This window comes from Lactuca virosa, chromosome 5 (genome assembly GCF_052849685.1).
Source record: "Lactuca virosa cultivar CGN04683 chromosome 5, Lactuca_virosa_CGN04683_v6, whole genome shotgun sequence".
Taxonomy (NCBI): Eukaryota; Viridiplantae; Streptophyta; class Magnoliopsida; order Asterales; family Asteraceae; genus Lactuca; species Lactuca virosa.
Window position 1 is genome coordinate 397178452 of NC_136430.1, and position 19961 is coordinate 397198412.

At 37.8% G+C, this 19961-nt stretch overlaps 1 protein-coding gene and 1 long non-coding RNA gene across 3 annotated transcripts; one reads left to right on the forward strand and one right to left on the reverse strand.

Annotated features, from left to right (window-relative positions):
- Positions 1–1997: 1997 nt before the first annotated feature.
- LOC145116325 (uncharacterized) lies at positions 1998–3282 on the reverse strand. Of its 2 annotated transcripts, none has more exons than XM_079052669.1 (2): positions 3175–3271; positions 1998–2943 (listed from the first exon to the last, which is right to left on the reverse strand). In XM_079052669.1, exon 2 carries the CDS (start codon positions 2904–2906, stop codon positions 2175–2177), a length of 732 nt encoding a protein of 243 aa, XP_078908795.1. In that variant the 5' UTR covers positions 2907–2943; positions 3175–3271; the 3' UTR covers positions 1998–2174. The 2 variants fall into 2 exon arrangements, with proteins under 2 accessions (XP_078908795.1, XP_078908794.1); XM_079052668.1 differs by having other exon boundaries at positions 2000–2931; positions 3175–3282.
- A 2261-nt stretch (positions 3283–5543) lies between these two features.
- On the forward strand, positions 5544–6839 carry LOC145116995 (uncharacterized). Its single transcript, XR_013712422.1, has 2 exons — positions 5544–5890; positions 6654–6839. It is a non-coding gene; the product is annotated as an uncharacterized LOC145116995 (long non-coding RNA).
- Positions 6840–19961: the final 13122 nt, after the last annotated feature.

The window sequence follows — 19961 nt, forward strand, 5'->3', positions numbered from 1 at the left end:
TTTGTATAAACTCTTCTAGTATTTTGGATTATATATTAGTGCAAGAATCAATTCATCAAAATGTTTTTTTGCCTAGTGGTGATGCTTTGTGTGTGGGAGGTCGAGGATTAGAATCCTACCACTCCCTTTCTTCCCTCTATGTAAAAGAGAGGAGTGTATGAGATGGAAAGCTTCTTGAAGTATTTGTTCGTCGCCTTGGCCGCTTTTTTGTTGGGTTTTTAGGTTGTTGTACAACCCGTTTGTTTTTGAAACACCCTTTGCTATTTCTCGAAACTTCGAATTCAATTGATGTTTCGTACGGTAGTCGTCACCTTTTTCTAGCTCCTCTCGAAACCGTTCTAAAATGCGAAACCAAAAATGGTCTCCCGGTTGTGCGTTTCCATGAATCGAATCTTCAGAAATGTCAGCCCAAGCTTTTACCAAAACTAACTCTTCGTGTGGAAGCCATGTTGTGGGCTTTTGTCTTCCCGGTTGTGCGACACCCTTGCGCGTTTGTTGTTTTCCTTTGCGTCGTTGTGGGGGTGGTGTGGGTTGAGTTTCGGGAACCATCTCTTCTTCTTCCGAGTCATCCAACTCATCGGCAAGTTGGAATTGTTGTTGGGTTTGGGTTTGAGTTTCGGTTTGGGTTTGGGTTTGGGTTTGGTTTTGAGGTTGATTTGACGATTGTTGATCCGGAAAAACAACAAAGTTTGAAAACATTTGCGGCGAAACATTTGGAACTTGGATCGGATAATATTGTCTAACATTTTGGTATTGAAATTTTAGTGGAGATTGAATGTGAGCATCGAGTTGGGGGCGATAAACTCCTTGTGATGATGAATCGATAGCAAAAATGTTTCGAGTAGGGATGTTTAAACTCGAACCATGACTTTTTTTCATTCGATCGGAAGTTGGGGTTTGATTGTCGGGATTCATTTTTTTTAGAAGAAAATAGAGAGAATAGAGGGTTTGTTTGAATGTTGATTGAAGGTAAATAGTTGGGTTATTTATAAGTGTTTAAAAAGGTTAAAAAAAAACAAAAACAAAAAAAATGACTTTTAATGCATATATCCATTAGTAATTTTTTTTTACCGTTAATCAACGGCTAATTCAAAAAAAAAGAAAAAAAAATTCCGGCCAATGATCGACGGAGAGAGAACGAGGCAAGTCCTCCCCTCTCTGGTTCCTGCACCACCGCTTCCCGCACTGACGGTCCGGTGTTCCGTCGTGCGGGAAGCCTCCCGCTCCCTCTTCTCGTGATGATTCCGTCCAGTCTGCAAATGAGAATTTAATGTCACGTCAGCCAAGAAGGCAGTACCTATTACATAGGTGTCTGTGTAAACTTGTAAAAAAACATAAATACAAAAACTTACCAATTCGTTAGGTTTTAATAAACCAAAATTTAGTAAAAAGTTAAACCACAAAATTTCTATCAAACTTAAGGTTATTAATGTATCATCCTTATTTTTAATTAATTTTAAAATGGTCTTAAAAAAACTTCAAAATTTTAATGGTTAAATCGAAAATACTAATTTATTCGAGTGCTTAAACTGAACAAACTCTAAATTATATTGAATTTTATAGAATTCAAAGCTCTTTTGTAAAAAAAAAAAATTTTGAAAAATAAAAACAAACTCTCAACAGTTATAATAGAAAAAAATAGTTTTGCATGTTAAATCAGGGAAAAAAAGACAATTAAATTAAAGTGATTTTAAGGATTTTGTCCGATCTAATTTGATAAAATAAAATAAAATAAAAACATTTAAATGGTGCCATGTGTCCGGATTCTATCCAATCTAAAAATGATAAAAGAAAAATTAACAGATACCAAAGCATATTAGTGATCATCTATTCTCACAATTTGAACATTGAAATGGCATATGGTTCAAAAAAATAATTAAAACATTCCCCATAAAGTAATTTCGTAGAAATTAAGAATTTATATCCAAGTTCATTAGATTTATATAAATAAAAATATATTTTATATTTATTGACATTTTCCTTTTTATTATTTATAATCATTTAAACTTAGACATAGCATTTTCAACCTCAATAACATTACAATAATTAACATGTTCCTCAACTTTTGTATACGCATTACCTTCTTAAACACTTTACATGTTCCTAAAACTTATGAATACACATTACCTTCTTAAGCACTTTTAAATCATAAATATAAACAACTTTATTTCTCTTTAGTCCTTTGTAGCGCACATAAGGACGATTTTTTTCACAAGTGAAAGGACAGGAGGTACTATAGTCTCTATGACTCCCATGACAGGAGGTACTATAGCCTCTATGATTTCAGTGACACATTGTACGCCTTGTAGTCCTTCTCGTACCTTAGATATAGTCTCTTTGAGTGCATTTAGAGGTTGTATATTATGCAATTCTTCTTGTACATCAGATATGGCCTCCATGAGGGCATTGACAGGTTGTGCTTCAAGTAATTCATCTCGTACATCAGATATCGTGTCTATGAGGCCATGGATAGGTTGTATTTCATGCAATTCTTCTTGTACATCAGCTACAGTCTGCTTGAGTGTATTTAGAGGTTGTATTTCATGCAACTTTTCTCCTACATCACCTATAGTCTCTTTGAGTACATTGATAGGTTGTATTTCTTGTACTTTTTCTCCTACATCAGCTATAGTGTCTTTGAGTGAATTGATAGGTTGTACTTCTTGTAATTTTTCTCCTGCATCAATTATAGTCTCTTTGAGTGCATTGACAGGTTGTACTTCTTGCAATTTTTCTCCTACATCAGCGATAGTCTCTTTGAGTGCACTGATAGGTTGTACTTCTTGTAATTTTTCTTCTACATCAACTACAGCCTCTTTGAGTGCATTGATAGGTTGTACTTCTTGCAATGTTTCTCCTAAATCGTCTATTGCCTCCTTTAGTGTGTTAACCAAAAAACTAGCCATGGTGGATTCTTTATGGGTAAGCTACCTGTGCATCAATCTAAAGCCATCAATTATATTTAAACACCTAAAAACATTCAAGTTTTATAAACTCAACATTATTCGTCAAATCTCTCAAGCTTACTAATGAAAAACATGTGATAACGAAACATGCAACAAATTTCTCAAAGGCTAATATTAAATGACTTCTTTAAAAAAAACTTTAAAACTAAGACATGCATGTGATAATGAAACTCAACATTCATCATCAAACAAATTGATGAGAACATACAATAGAAAATGAACGGGGAATTGAAGCTTGCAGATTTCAGCTCATCCACCAAGGCGATGAATACATAAAGAAACCTTAATAAATGTCTCTTTCTCTCATTTTATTTCTTGAAAATGAACATGATTATCATTCTGATGAATATTGATTATATATAAGTCATAAATACTGATTAACCCTTCTTTGCTTCCTTTTCTACGTATTGTTCCTCAACCTTTCAATACTGAACACCTTTCGTCCTTTAACTCCATCTTTCTTTCATTTAGCTTTGTTTATCTCACTCTTTTTTTATTTTTAGTCTTTGCATATCTAACATAACTGATTTATAAAATATACCAATATTTAAACAACCTATCTCAATCTTAATCAACTTTGTGAGGTTAAAATTGATATATAAAATATACCAATATTTAAAGAATCTCGCTTAATCTTCATCTTGGAAGAGATCAACCTTTATGTATTTTGCTACACAAATAATATGTTGATAACCATTTGGAGATATTTTAAAAACATCAACATGGTCACTTTTAACAATTTTGACATCATTATTAGAAATTTTCTCTCTTTCCAAATGAACATCAACTTCTTTATGATTCACCTCATTCACAAAAAAAACATTCACCTCATTCACAAAAAAACATATTTCAAAGGCAACTTAACTTTAAGAGCGTTCCAATATAAATTTTCTAATGGTGTCAAGTTTCCAAGGCTTGCGTCGTACGATATGTTGATTATCTATATAACTTTGGTAAAATGATTTAAGATGGTAATTAAGTTTCAAAATTGTTTAAAAAATATCATTCAAGTTTATTCAGTACAAAAAAATATTAGTGAGCTAAAACATTTGTACACAAAAAAATTATAGCAACCGACTAATTGGGTATTCTATTCTTTAGTCTTTTGCCATCACAACAAGAAATATAACTTTTAGGACGCCACCATTAGTGACGACAGTTAGCTTTACGGACGACATCAGACAATTCGCGTTTTTGTCGTTGCTAAAGGGTCAGGTTGCAACTAATGGTTGCATCGCTAAATGGTGGTACCGACGATCTGTGTGAATGCCTCCAGATCAATTCTCCGCTCATTTAAAAACCAAGTCAACAACAATGGGGAAGACGAAGACACATAGTATTTCTTGTTTTATGTTATGGATGATGTTATTTTGGATTTATTAGATAGTTTATCGATGGTATATTTGATGTTTTATTTTGGATTTATTAGATAGTTTATGTAATGTAGTATATGTGATGTTTTATGTAATGTGGTATGTATTGATTTATGTATTTTTATCAAATCTGCATTTTATAATATATAAACTAATATCATAAATAAATTGTTTTTTTATTTAAAAAAAACATTAGTAGCGACACCTTTAGGGACAACATTGACCAATTGCAACGACTCCCGCCTCCGGGAACCCTTGCCTGAAAACCTCCGATCGGTGGCCTGAATATCAATAGAGACGACACCAATAACGACGATCATGACATTTAGCAACGACGAATATTAGAGACGACGTCAATTGCGACGACAAAATGAGTATTAGCTACAAGGTATAGTGACGACTTGTCGTCGGTAAAGGTATTAGTGACGACAAGAGTTATCAATTCGGACGTTTTTTGTCGTCGCTAAAGGTAATGTTTTTTGTTGTGCATGATGGTAATGTCCAAAGTAAACTACATACATTTTCATATTTAACTAATTTCATTTGCTTTTGGTTGTTGGTGTGTTTTCTTTTTCTTTATGATACATGTGACTATCTTTATGACCTTTCACTAGCGATTAGCAACCTTCGCCCTAAAGAACAAAAGGTGAAGTTGAAAATGGTAGGGTAGTTTAGACCTTTTTTTCTTTTGTATGAAAGCGGTATATCAAATGTAAATTACTTTTGTTCATAAGCTCATGGCTTAATCTTCAAATGATGTTATAATTATCAATGGGCATTATATTATGAATGAAAATGGGATTGAATATGAATTTGTTTAAAAATGATGAATTTTTGGTTGTTTTTTAAATGGTTCTCGAAATGATGCATTTGAGTTTAAAGATTATGAATCATCCAGGCTCCAAGCCTGTAGTAAAAATACTAAATATGGAGCATGAATTAAACTGTATCAATAGCAAATTCATGATTTTATTACAAGTTAATAGACAATAAGGTTGATGTAAATTAAAACCATTTTGTCGCTTGTGGCTTTGATCGGAAAAAGAAAATCCATTTCATGTCGGTTAAACTACTAAGCATGAATTAAAGTGTATCAACGTGTTGCTATGGTGGGTGGCATTTGTTGCGTGTCTTCTTGGGATGTCAAAAACTTCTATTTGTATTTAATATATATTAAATATAGAAATATGTATACATTATCTAATTTTAGATTTCTAAGTTTCTTCCACTTGACTTCACACAACATCAGCGGCGACTTCTCCCAAGATCCACAATTCCCGATTTCCTAACACCCTCAATCTCTCATCGAGTCATCATTGTGATGTCGTCTCACCCCTCGCCACGGGTAGGCTTCACCTCCGCCTCCACCTTTCGGGAGGAGACGACCATCACCGAGTCATTCGTCAGTATCGTGTTCCTCAGGGCTCAGTACTCACACAATCAAACAACCATCGCCTGAAGAGTGAAGAGTGAAGACGTGTGCAGCCTGCTGCTTCCCATCGCAGCCGGCAGTCTCCGCCTTCCCCTGCCACCGACGGCCTGCTAGTTAGTGTAATTTCTTCTTTGTTCCAGTTCAAACAAAACTATGTTGCTGTGAATTTTTGATTTCTTTTGATATGATGTTTGGTAAATACTATGTTTATTCCAATTTCTAATTTCTTTTCAAACGAGACTATGCTATGATGTTTGCTAATAGATATGAATCATATGATATTGGTGTGAGATTTTTGCTACACATAAACAACATAGACAAAAACAAATTATTCACAAATACTCTTACTAAAAGAAGTTACAATGCTCTGACATTGCTGTGAAATCTCTGCAACTTGATAATCTACATTGATCACTTTTCCTTGCAATTTGAATTCTCAACTTTTTACCATTAAAAATGCTATGCAACTTGATAATCTACATTTTTTGTTGAATAATATTCTTTCGTATCATCATTTACATATAATCAAATTAAAGGTCTTGCATTTATTAACAATAATCATATTAATAAATAAGTGAATATGCATGACAGTTGTTTTTATAAAACCCTCATTTCATAATTACTTAAATAAATCAATCACCTTTATAGGCAATAAATTATAATGTAGATGATTATCATAAACCATAGTTACATACATGTTCATCTTCATAGTCTACTTTAGGTTCTTATTAGAACCTTTATAAGCTGTGAAATTTTTGGTAATTTGAATATTTGATGTTTGGTAATTGCTATGATGTTGCTGTGATTTAAGTTTTGATGTTGCATTGTTGCTGTGAAATTCTTCACATTGCTGATTTTTTGTTTTTGTGTGAACCATTTCAGATTCATGTCAGCCGAATACACCCAATTGGTCATATATATATTGAACATGTATTTTTTTTTTTTGTAATGTTGGATTTTTTGTATTTTATATTTGTAAGTTTGTTGGATTTGTCGTTTTGTAATGTTGGATTTGTAATTTTTTAGTTACTAAAAAACTAGATTTTAAGCTTTTTAAAGTTATTAAAATTAGTTTTTTTTTATTCCAAAATATAGCTGGTTTTTTTTTTTTTTTTTTTTTTTTGCAAAAAAATCAATTTTAAGCCTATATAATGGGGGCATGATCGGGGGCCATGGAGGTATTCGGGGGCGGGATTGGGGGTTGTGTAAACAGGGATTCAGGGGCGGGGGCAACAACTGATTTCGGGGGCGGGAGCAACTATTTCCGCTCCTATTTGTCCCGTTGACATCCCTAGTTTCTTCCCACAATGAGAGATGATATTTTGATGTTATTTTAAAATTAATAAAGATGTTTTGATATATAATAAAAGGTATACTCGATAGGATTTTATAACTTTATAAGTTTATTGAAACAATAGTCTAAGTAATTTTTTTTAACAAGTTTATAAGATGGTTAATTCAAAATGATACACATTTACATAATAGCAAACAACTCGTAAGTTTATGTATTAACAAAAAAACTTTACAAAACAAGTTTTGAAACTAAAACGAGCATAATACAAAGATTAAAAAAAAACAATATATATACTACATAATCACAAGATGATAGAGTGTAAACTTGATATTTTTCAATGAACTGAACAATGAAAATAAACCCTAAGTATGAACCTTAGAGAGTATAGAGAGCAACGATGAGAGGAGAGGATATAAATGTTTGAATTATAAGTTCCTCTTAAGCTATTTGAACTTTAAATACAAGTTCATGTATTAAGCACGAACTTTACTAAACAAGTTTTGAAACTAAAACAAGAATAATAGAAAGATTAAAAACAAACAATATCTATACCACATAATCACAAAATTACAAAGTGTAAACTTGATATTTTTGAATGAACTGAATGATGAACACAAACCCTAAGTAGAGAGTATAAAGAGCGAGAATGAGAGGAAATGAGATAAATGTTTGGATTATGAGCTCCTGTAATACCCATTTCCGGAAGAAGGTTGGCCAAGACTTAAGGAATCAAAAAATAAGGTTTTTTAGAAAACCCTCTGCCACAACGTAGGGATTGGATGCCTACGACGTGGCGTGAGATTTAATGAAACGTGTGTTTTGGAGATGTCATGGCGTGACATAAGATGGACACGTAGTGGCAGCTGCTGCACCTCAAATCTAGGATTTTTATGGTTTCCCTCATATATAAACACCTTAACTCTCATTCTAAGTCATATTCTTCAGCCTCCACCTCCCCATCTAGAAACCCTAGCCTCCATGCGTGCTTGAGATTCCATTTCCTTGATTTTGAGCCTTGATCTTCGGTTTTTGGTGGATCTTTGGAAAAAGGAAGTTCACAAGGAAGCAAGGAAACAAAAAGTAAGTTTGGATCAAGCATTCCTTTCAGTTTTCTGAGTTGTTAAAGGTATAAAGCTCATACCTTGACACCTTTTCTTCTAGATTTAAGTTCTAGGTCATATTGTGGTTTTGTTCCCTTTCTTGGAAGTTCTTGGAGTTTGAAGAACATATTGTTACCTATGGTGGATGATGGTGTGACATCCGTCAAAACTCAGGTTAGGACTCATCTAGAACCTTGTCATTTCCATGCGTGCACATAACTTGGCTTTAGATGCAACAAGTTGAGCTAGATCGCGACTTAATAGATCCCTCGGAACAAGTAGTGTAACTTAACTTATACTAAGCAGACACATTGATATGTGAATACTCCAACTAGGTTGTAAAGTGCCAAAGTTCAATCTCAAAACTAAACACAAAACCATGTTCAATTGATCACGACTCAAGGGTAAGTTAAATACCCTAATTTATTAATCGGAACATATGACGTGCTTAACTAGTTTAAGTACTTAGCAAACTCAATCTAATTAAATCATAATTTGATTTAATTACAAGTTGGAAATAATATCCACATATCATAATTTGAATTATGAGCCAAAAATATAAGCCAATGATTGTCTAATTCTACATTCATATGTGAACCTTTGTTTCATTAATATGAAATATAAAATTTGATTTTATAAAAGTCAAACCATATGTTATCATTTTTGTAATTTAATTCAAGAGAATACATGTTTATGAACTTATTTCTAAAAACAAAATACTTGAATAAAAATTAAGAAATAAACTCTTGGAAGTTTATAAAAATACATAGAATATTCATAAAAACTAAAGATCATTTTTATAAAAATGGTTAAGAGGCAACATTATTAAAGATTTCCAGCTTTAAAGAGCCTTATAAAGCCTCTCTTCACCCCAAAAATTCGGCCATACACAACCCTCACACACACACACACACTCTCTCTCTCTCACTAATTATATCTTGCTTCTTTATGCAAAATCTCGAGGTCAGATTTTGCATGCCCTTGAGAGAGCGGAAATCCGATCTTAGAGACATATTCTGTGGGAGAGATTTTTTCATTTCATTTTTCATACGTTAACTCACATTACTGGAGTTTTGTGGACGATTTTGGTGGAGTATAGCTCCAAAGAGTCGACGAGAGATAGTATATCCAGAGAGACAAAACCCCATTTTTCCTCTTCCTTCTCTCTAGAAACCTTACTTTCTCTCTCTAGAAATCAGCCCCTCAAACATGAACTTTAAGCCATATTTTGGGTGTTTTTGAAGCTTCACATCAAAGGGTAAGTGAGTATCATACATCTCTTTAAGACCCATAATGAATTTCTACAAGTTTTAGTCATTTTCTCATTCTATTTTCAATTTCTAAGGCATGTTCTTGCCAAGAACATTTGTTTGATATTGATCTTTGAAGATCACCACCAAAAACATGTTGCATGTTCTGTAAATAGTGATCATCCATGATCAAACCAAAGTCAAGAGCAAAGGTGAGCACATGCAAGCCTTATCTAGCACCAAAAACCGATTTTTCAAAAGTTTAGTCTCATCTAGCTTGGTTGCATGTAAGATCAAATGGTTAGAAACAAGTATTTCTACAGAATATATTTAATATAATGTTGTTCTATCTCAATCTAAGCAAAATAAACCGATATCATTAGGTAAAATAGGAGTTTGAACTATGTTTTCATGAATTTTACTTTTGAATATTCTGTCAGATTTGTTTACTCGAATTTAAAAGGTCATAACTCACTCATTTATTGACCAAATCATGATATTCTTTTTCTGAGGACTATTTCCCTGAGTTAAATTTCGAACCTAAGTGGCCTTACTGTAAAACATTAAGAATTTGATTTTTGGCGATTTTTACAAACCAGTTGTGTAAACAACACTTTTTCTGTGATCACTAGTTTTGCATTACATGATCAAAGGCCTTAAACCCCACAATAAATCTGGAGAAAAATATTTTATAAATTGGAGACATTTATCTCAGAAGAGATAAAATTTCATGAACTAAAACCTTATAAATGTTTCTACACAAATTCTTGAACTTCCAGCTACATTTGGAACTCATGCACTAGTTAGTGCTGCATTTCAAAACTTGTTGGGGTCGAATACCCCCATTTAGCTCCGAACTAATTCTGAAGCAATTTGTTTTATGAAACCTCATGTCTTTAAGAGATGTTTTGTGAAACTCCAAGTGCTTAAACAAAATCCTTATTTTTCTACAAAAATAAGAATTTAATGGCCATATATTCAAAATGATCATTTACAGGTGAGATAAAAATCTAAAAAACTTTAGATATGATGTATTCACTAAATAAGGATCCCATATACGTTTTATACAATTTGGTCACTGTTTGGTATTTTATTCAGATTTTTCATTGAATTAGAGAATGAATTTACAAAACCTTGTCATTAGACTTAAGGGCCTGAACCAATATTTTTCCTAACTTTGGTAACATTATGAGAGCATGAAAAAATTAATTTGGGAATTTTTGCAACTTGTTGCTATTTAATTTGAATTTTTCCTATTATTTAGAGTTAAATTGCAAATAAATAACAAATGACCTTCAAAATTCTCTATAAAATTTATGGATACTAATACCCTCTGTTAGAACCAGAATATAAAGTTTTACAATTTTTGGAGTTCATTTTCATGCCTTTATGGATTTTGAACACAAGGCACCGTGAATTCAATATTACCAATAATGAACTAAACAAACTTTAGGCACGTTGTGACACCACTAGTTGGATATATAGTTCTTAGATAATGGTTTAGTGAATTGTATATCACTAGAAACTATTTGTTCCATAGGGAACTAGTAGAAATCGATCTCTACAACACTGAACCGTGAAGCTCGAACCGCAAACTCCCCCTAGTAAGTATTCACAACCCCTTTTTACTGTTTTCATATTTTGGGGTGGAAAGCATGTTAATTTTTTATGAACTTGATGAACCTTGTTTTATGAACATGTTGAACTTGTTTTATGAACTTGTTGAGCCATGTTATATGAACTTAACGAACTTGGAACGATTTGTATATTGAAATTTTGATATGAACTTTGTGATATGAACTCTATGTTATGAACTTTGTATGTTAAGTCCCCGAGAACCGAATTACAACCTATTAACTCGTATTCGAGCCGATGGTCTTATGGATAGCGTTATTTTGGGTTGACATCCCCCACTCGCCAGAACCGTGAGTGCATATTTCCATGAACTGACATCATGAGAACCATGGACATGATGGAATGGGGAGAAGTGGTCGTTAGTCTTGGTTGTGAACGGAGTGCTTTGGCATTCAACACTCATTTTGAGTTGGAACTTTTGTTGAACAAATCCAGATTTTCTTACTGAAATGATGTACCTTTATAAACCTGTGAACTCACCAACTATTTTATAGTTGACCCTCGTTTTGCATGCTTTTTAGGAAACGGTCAGTGAGCCAGTTTAAGATGCCACAATGATTTATGTTTATTGCTCTTGTTATGTACTAGACTATGTAGTATGCAACTAAAATGTAATATTGTTTCGAATATGATGTAAATATAAAATGCTCAATGATTATGGTTGGTAACCCTATTTACCTTGTGTTGTGAGACCTTAGCCTGTCACCCTTCATGTTTCCGCTTTAACGGGGTGTGACAAAGGGATTGTTAACAAATTGTGTGGTTGGAGTCATGTGGTCCGTGGCTCCTAAATCCACATACCAATCGGGTCCGGAGGATGAAACATGGCATTGAGACAAAAGTGCATTAGCCAATTTGTCATCAGAGGGAATGGCTTGGCAGCAAATGATGTTAGACGTGGACAAACATTAGCAAAGTGGTCATCTTGGTGACATAGTTGACAGTACGAAGGGCGGAGACCATGACCCCGTCCACCCCGTCCACTGTTGTTGCTCGAAGCCTGAGGAAATTGACCACCACGTTGTTGAGAAGAATATGGGGGCTGATAAGTTTGAGCCGAAAATGCCACATGTGGTGTGGAGGTTCCATGAAGGACACGAAACCAATGAATTTGGTTGTTGATGTCAACCAGATAACGAATGGCGGCTAACTGATCGCATAGAGTTTTGAAGTGACGACCATAATCAGCAACAGTTTTTGAATCTTTCCGAACCAAGCGGAGTTGATCGTGAAGATTGTGCACCCGTTCAATGGAGGAGTTGTCATAAGCGGTTCCCAGTGCAACCCAATCTAACGAGCAGTTGACAGACCGATGATAACTGTGACAGCTTCTTCAGACAAGGTAGTGTTTATGGTAATAATGGTGCGATGATCTGTTGTAGTCCAAGCATCATATGTAGGATTGTCAGTTGATTTCTCATTGATAGAGAGGGTTGCGACAAGAGCGGTAGATGAACCATCTACATGGGATATGAGATTTTGATAAGTTAGGAGTGGAATCATTTGGTTTTTTTGGAGTAAATAGTTTGAGGAGCAAAGCTTCATAGGGATCAAGTGAGCAAGGGAGTGAGGAGGAGAGTTATCAGGGGAGGAGGTAGACATGGCTGTGGAGGAGGAGGGAGAAAAAGGAAGGAATAAAGGAGGCTGATAGGCTTTGATACCATAAAACTCTTTAGAGAAGAGTATTCTATATATTCCACTGAAAAAGATACATACACAACACAAATATATAGGGAAGAGAAAGTACATCAAAGGGAAAAAATAACACCCTATAATAAACAAAGGAACATGGAAAGACAAATAGCAGCTCTGTTATGAATGAGGTAAACTGATACGAGCACTGCCATCATGACCCACCATTCTTTTCTTATTGGTTTCTTGAACTCACTCTTATTGATTAAGCCTTTGTTTAGCTTTATATTTTTGGGCCGGTAAATGTATTTGAATCAAACAAATGTTCTTTATTTTTCACTTTTTCAAATCGTCAATACATAGTATGAACATTTTGTATGTTAAGCTTGTAATCTTTCATAGACATGGCAACGGAGCGGGTTTTAACCCTGATCCGCTCCAAACCCAATGCAAAGTTAATGGGTTTGGATCATATTTTATGATTCGTTTACTCGTTAACGACCCGTACCCGTTAAACCTTTTATTAAAAGGGTCGGGTAGGGATCACTATCGATCCGATCCGTTTATGACCCGTCCCATCTAAAATTTTAAAACATAAAACTATTATTTATAAGTTATACATTTATCACCGATTCGGTGATAAATGTTTGAATTCCAATCAACTCCCAATACAACTAAATATGTGAAATTAGTATTAGAATCTCGGTCAACAACCATGAACAAGAAGAAAAGGATTCAATATATCTCGTTTCATAGATGGATTTTCTACAATCGACATTCCACAATGAACTTTGTTTTCTAAAATTTTAATATAATCAATTAATATCATCTTTTCTACTACAATTGTGTGTTAATGAAATCAACTAATTGAAACTGTGACCTACTGAAATCATTTGTTGCTGCTTTACTAGTTACTAAAATCTTGTGTTACTGTGCCAAACTCGTGACTTAAAATTGGGGGATTTATTTAAATCGTACCTTACTGAAATCATGTGTTATTGAAATCTACTCCAATTGTATGTCATTTTGTCATCCATGTTTGCAATATTAGTGTCACACCTCAAATTTTAGACCAAAATTTTCATTTTTAATTCACCAAAATCAGAGTTTCACAACCAAGTTACAAATTATATGATTATCCCAAAACAAAGAGTATCACAAATATCAGAGTTCATAAACATGTCACAGTAGTAAATCTCCAGCGCGTGTGTACAATCAGACCTTCGCCTTCCCGCGGTCCTCGAAAGTACCTGCCACATATAAATCAACAACTGTAAGCACGAAGCTTAGTGAGTTCCCCAAGATACCACATACATCACATCATACATAAACAACTATGGGTTATCAGCAACCCTGAGGACTATTAGCAGTCCCAATGAGATAACAGCACGCCCGGTGCGTTATCAACAACCCTGGTTGGCTATCAACAGCCTTAGTCACATATAAATATCATAACATAACCATAACAGCTAGACCCAGCTGGTCATCATAAATACAACTATCCTACCACACAGGTATGAGTAAGTGAGGAAACTCACTTGATACTGATGACACGAAAACCTAGCACCCGAACTACCGAATCTAGACTCCGCCTAGTCAACAAAATAATTAACCCTAATTAATAATTAAGGTCCAAAAACTCACTCGCGAGTCCAACTCGCACGGCTAAACCTTTTAAGGGGAAAAGGACCCGTTTAGCCCTTCTCATGGTCCAAAAACCCTAAATCTTGACCAAGGGTCAAAGTCAACGCTCAGCGAGTACACTGAGCGTACCAATCTTTACGCTGGCATACAACGAAGCCAACTTTCATCGGGGAAGGATCAAGCTACGCTGCGAGTAGCCAGGAGTACGCCCGGCGTACTCCGTCTACCCCTATTTCCACCAAGTTAGTGTGTTAATCCTTTAAGAAAACTAACCCAACCACAGATCTGACTAATCTAAGATGTCTTAATCCATAAAGTCGTTGGCTTTAAGACTTTGCATGGTTAGGAAGGACCCAATGCAACAATCTTTAGCTTCTAATGCACTCTAAGCTACTTTACTCATGCATGAACCAAAGGGATGATCAAGGAACCATTTTTTGAATCTAAAGGTCCTAAAATGCATGAAAGGACAGCTAAAATTCCCTGGAGTTCTCCAAACTGATAAAGGTCCAATCTTGGGGAAAAAAGTTCATAAAACTACAACCATGAAGATCTAAAGAAAGGCTTGCCAAGGTATAAACTTTATACCAAGAAATGATGCACAAAGAGGGAAGGTTTCTGGATCTACAAGCTTGCTAGCACCCACTCCTTATTCTCAAGCTTCCTTCTTCTACTACAAGCACCAAGAACACTCAAAAACTTGCAAAAGCTCACACAAGCAACACAAATCGGGATTAGGGTTTTAGAGAGGGTTTGGAGGCTGATACGGATGCTCAAAATGAAGACATAATGTTATTTAAATAGGGGAAACCCTTAAAATTAGGGTTTGACATATGGGCTAGTACGCCCGACGTACCACACGTATGCCCAACGTACTAGCTGGTCGTCCGCGATCATGCACACTACATGAGTACGCTGTGCGTACTCATATGTACGCCCTGCGTACGACCAATTCTGCTAGCCCTTTTCTTTAAGGGCCCAAATGTGCCACTTTTCATAAAGATTCAAGAGATAATAAAATATACCTGATTTTGGGATGTTACATTTCTCCCCCACTAGAATCATACTTCGCCCTTGAAGTCATCCTCAGGAAACAACTCCAGATATTGCTCACGCATCTCGGACTCAGGTTCCCACTTCCACTCCGAACCTCTCTGGTGCTGCCACTGAACTTTGGCCAAGTTCACAACCTTGTTCCTCAAGGTTTTCACTTTCCGATCCAAAATGGCAACAGGATTCTCCACATAATTCAGGCGAGCATCGACCTGAATGTCCTCTAAAGGGACCAAAGTTGTCTCGTCAGCTATACACTTCCTCAGCTGGCAAACATGGAAGGTATCACGAATTTATCTCAGCTCCTCTGGTAGCTCCAACCGATAGGCCACCTTGCCCACACGGGCCAAAACTCAAAAAGGGCCAATGAACCTGGGGCCCAGCTTACCCCGCTTCTTGAAGCGGATAACACCATTCCAAGGCGACACCTTCAAGAGCACTAGATCTCCCACTTGAAACTCTAGCTCAGAGCGTTTTCGATCCGCATAACTCTTCTGGCGGCTCTGTGTTGTCAGCAATCTATGTCGAACCTGTTGTATAAGCTCAGTCATCTTGAGCACTACCTCTGTTCTCCCCATGACCATCTGTCCCACCTCGCCCCAACAAATAGGAGTCTGACACATTCGACCATAAAGGAGCTCGAATGGGGGCATACCGATACTGTAATGATGGTTGTTGTTATAAGAAAACTCAGCCAACGCAAGATAGGAGTCGCAACTCCCACCAAAATCAATAACACAGGCACGCAACATATCCTCGAGTGTCTGAATCGTCCGCTCACTCTGCCCGTCCGTCTGCGGATGGTATATGGTACTGAAGTGTATCCGGGTACCCAACTCCTCATGAAATCTCTTCCATAACCTGGAAGTAAAGCGCACATCCAGGTCAGAAACAATAGACGTTGGCACCCCATGCCGAGCTACCACCTCTCGAACGTAAATCTCGGCCATCTTCTCTGCAGAAGAGTTATCATTAATGGCTAAGGAGTGAGCACTCTTCGTCAAACGATCCACTATCACCCAGATAGTGTCAACACCCCTCGCAGTCCTCGGTAAAATTGTAATGAAATCCGTAGTAATCTGCTCCCACTTCCATAGGGGAACCTCCAGAGGCTGCAACTTTCCATGAGGGCACTGGTGCTCAGCCTTGACCTTTCGGCAGGTCAAACATCGCTCCATAAACCATGCTTCATCTCTCTTCATAGATGGCCACCAATAATCATGCTTCAAGTCGAGATACATCTTGGTATCCCCCGGGTGGATGGAAATCTTGATTTTTGGGCCTCCTCCATTAGAATCCGTCTAGCCCCGCCCGCATACGGAACCCATACCCACCCATGAAGAGTCAAAAGTCCTCGGCTGTCAATATCAAAGGCTGAAATCTGACCAATCACCCGCTTACTTTTTGATTTTCCTCTTTTATGGCCTCCGACTGCGCTTCATTGATGATCTCTAGGACTGGAGTCATCACGGTCATCCTCATGCACATATCCCGAATCGGGGCACTTGCCGCCCTCCGGCTCAAGGCGTCGGCCACCATATTGGCCTTGCCCGGATGATACAAGATCTCAGAGTCATAGTATTTCACTACATCCAACCACCTCCTTTGCCTCATTTTCAAGTTAGGCTGATCCATAAGATATCTCAGGCTCTTATGGTCCGTGTAGATGGTACAATGACCACCATAAAGATAGCGGCGCAAAATCTTGAGGGCGAAAACCACTGCCCCCAGCTCTAAATCGTGTGTGGGATACTTCGCTTCGTGGGGCTTCAGTTGCCTCGAAGCGTATGCTATCACATGCCCTCTCTGCATCAACACAACACCCAATCCTGCAATGGATGCATCACAGTAAACCACAAAGTCTTCAACTCTCTCAGGGAGGGCAAGTACTGGTGCCTCACACAATCTCTGGCGAAGAGTCTCAAATGATGCATGCTGCTCAGGCCCCCAACTGAAAGCAACATCCTTCTTTGTCAACCTGGTGAAAGGAACAACAATCTTGGAGAAGTCTCTAATGAATCTCCGATAATAACCTGCCAATCCAAGGAAGCTTCGAATCCTAGATGCAGATCTCGGCACTTCCCACTGCATCACCGCCTCTATCTTCGCTGGGTCGACCAAGATACCGTTCTGATTGACGAGGTGTCCCAAAAACTGAACCTCGCGCAACCAGAAGTCACACTTGCAAAACTTGGAATAAAGCTTCCCCATCCTTAAAACCCCAAGAACCTCTCGTAGATGCTCCTCATGTTGTTCCCTAGTCTTCGAAAATACCAGAATTTCATCGATAAAAACGATCACTGATCGATCCAACATAGGCCAACACACCTGTTTCATGAGGTCCATGAACGTCGTCGGTGCGTTGGTGAGCCCAAAATGCATCACCACAAACTCGTAATGCCCATAGCGAGTTCGAAAGGCCGTCTTCTGAATATCCTCCTCTTGCACCCTCATCTGATGATACCCAGACCTCAAATCGATCTTGGAAAATTAAGATACCCCCCTAAAGCAGGTCAAAAAGATCATCAATCTGTGGCAAAGGGTAACGGTTTTCCACCGTTAACTTGTTTAGATCCCGGTAGTCGATGCACATCCGGTATGAACCATCTTTCTTTCTGACAAAAAAGATCGGGGCTCCCCAAGGGGAACTGCTCGGCTAAATAAACCCCTTTCCCAACAGCTCCTGCATACCAGGTGGTGCAAGATGGTACGGTGCCTTGGCAATCGGCACCGCACCTGGAATCAAATCGATCCGGAACTTCACCTGCCTCTTAGGAGGCACACCCGGTAACTCCTCGGGAAAAACATTGGGAAAATCACACACCATCGAAACATCAGAAATAGAGATCGTTGCCTTCTTCTCAACCCGAGCATCCACTAGATATGCTAGATAAATCATACACCCATGTTGCAAACTCTGTCTTGCACTTGCGCCAGAACAAAAAGCTGATCCCGATCTAGTACCCTCATCGTAGATAGTCAGCACTCCCCCACGAGGGTCTTGAACTGTCACAAAATGACGCTCACAGTCAATCATAGCTCCAAACCGGCTCAACCAATCCATACCCACGATCACACAAACATCCACATCGTGATAGGGATGAGATCTATCGGATATCCGACACCGACGATCTCCAAGACACAAACCCGGTAGACATCAGTAGCAAAGACTGGACGCTCATCAGGTATCGAGACTCTCAAGGGCCTGCTCAAGGTCTCTTGCGAAATACTAAAATTGCGACAAAATAATGATGACACAAACGATAGACTCGCAACCAACTCAAACAGCACAAGCGCAGACACAAAATTCATAAGAAAAGTACCTACACAATCGATAATATAAGCAGCATAAATAAATGAACAGAAAATATAAAGAACACATACCAGCCACGACGTCTGGAGCTGCGCAGGCCTCCTCTGCTGTCAATTGAAATGCGCTCCCTCGAGCCCTTGGTGCCTCGGCCTTCCCCTGCTGACAATCAGTGGTGTTCGCCACAAACTCCCGAATATCCCTCCTCAGAATACTCAAATACCAGATCACACAGTCCTGCTCCGTAGACACCTGCTCAGGGCAAAACAAATCCTTCTCATGAAACATCCTGGTGATCTCAGTCACTGTCTCTGTCATCTGCTTGAAAGAAAGGAACTCATGGGCTAACCTTTCCCGCTCGAACGCGGGTACAAACTCATCCCTGAACATCTCAGTAAACCTCTCCCAGGTCATCGTAGTATGCTCTGCAATAGACTAGTCAACTGTCACAAACTTGCCCCAGTCCTTCGCTACCAAGCGAGGCAGATTCAGTGCGAAACGAACCCTCAAATTCTCTAGACAGGAGCAGGTATAGAAACATCCCTCAACATTAGAGATCCATCTCATAGCAGCAATCAGATCCTAGGTCCCATCAAACTTGGGTGGGTTCGTGTTGGTGAACTCCCGGTACCACAATGAATCACCCCTCTGCGGCCTCGCAGTAGCAAGAGTTGCGGTGGATGCGGCAGCAGCAGCCCCAGTGAAAGCAGAATAGCGCCCATCAAAAGTCTTAATCAACGTGGTCTTGACAGACCGAAAAATCTTCGGGATAGCCTCTTTGATTGTTGTGGCTACCTCCGCGGCAGCAATCCTGCGGATCCAATCATCGCTGGCACTCGGCCTCTCAGGGTCACTGGAGACTGAACCTCGGGTAACCACCATACTGAAAAACATAAGAAAATTATCAGCAAACAGGCTAAAGCGCATATACCGACACTCACACCCCTACAAGCTCTTTAGTCCCTTGAGGTTATTCCTCGAGCTGCGTACGGATCCAGCTTCTAGTAGTATGGGACCAATACTACCTTCCACACCAATCCGTATTTGTCTCGAGTCGTACCCTCAAGACCCCAAGTCGCAAGGACTCTACCTCCTCAAATTAGATATTGACTCACCCCGTTGGTTCCCAAGAACTCCCAGTAAGCATCTAGACTCTAACTCTAGACTTCTCCCAGCACTGCTCTGCCTCACAAGATCTCCGATGCTGTAACACCCAGTTTATCGAATAAATAAATAAATGAACTAATGAACGAATAGTAGCCCTAAAATCAA

Excerpts from the sequence above, each read along its gene's own strand:
- LOC145116325 (XM_079052669.1), bottom strand. The coding sequence starts at position 2,906 with ATGGCTAGTTTTTTGGTTAACACACTAAAGGAGGCAATAGACGATTTA.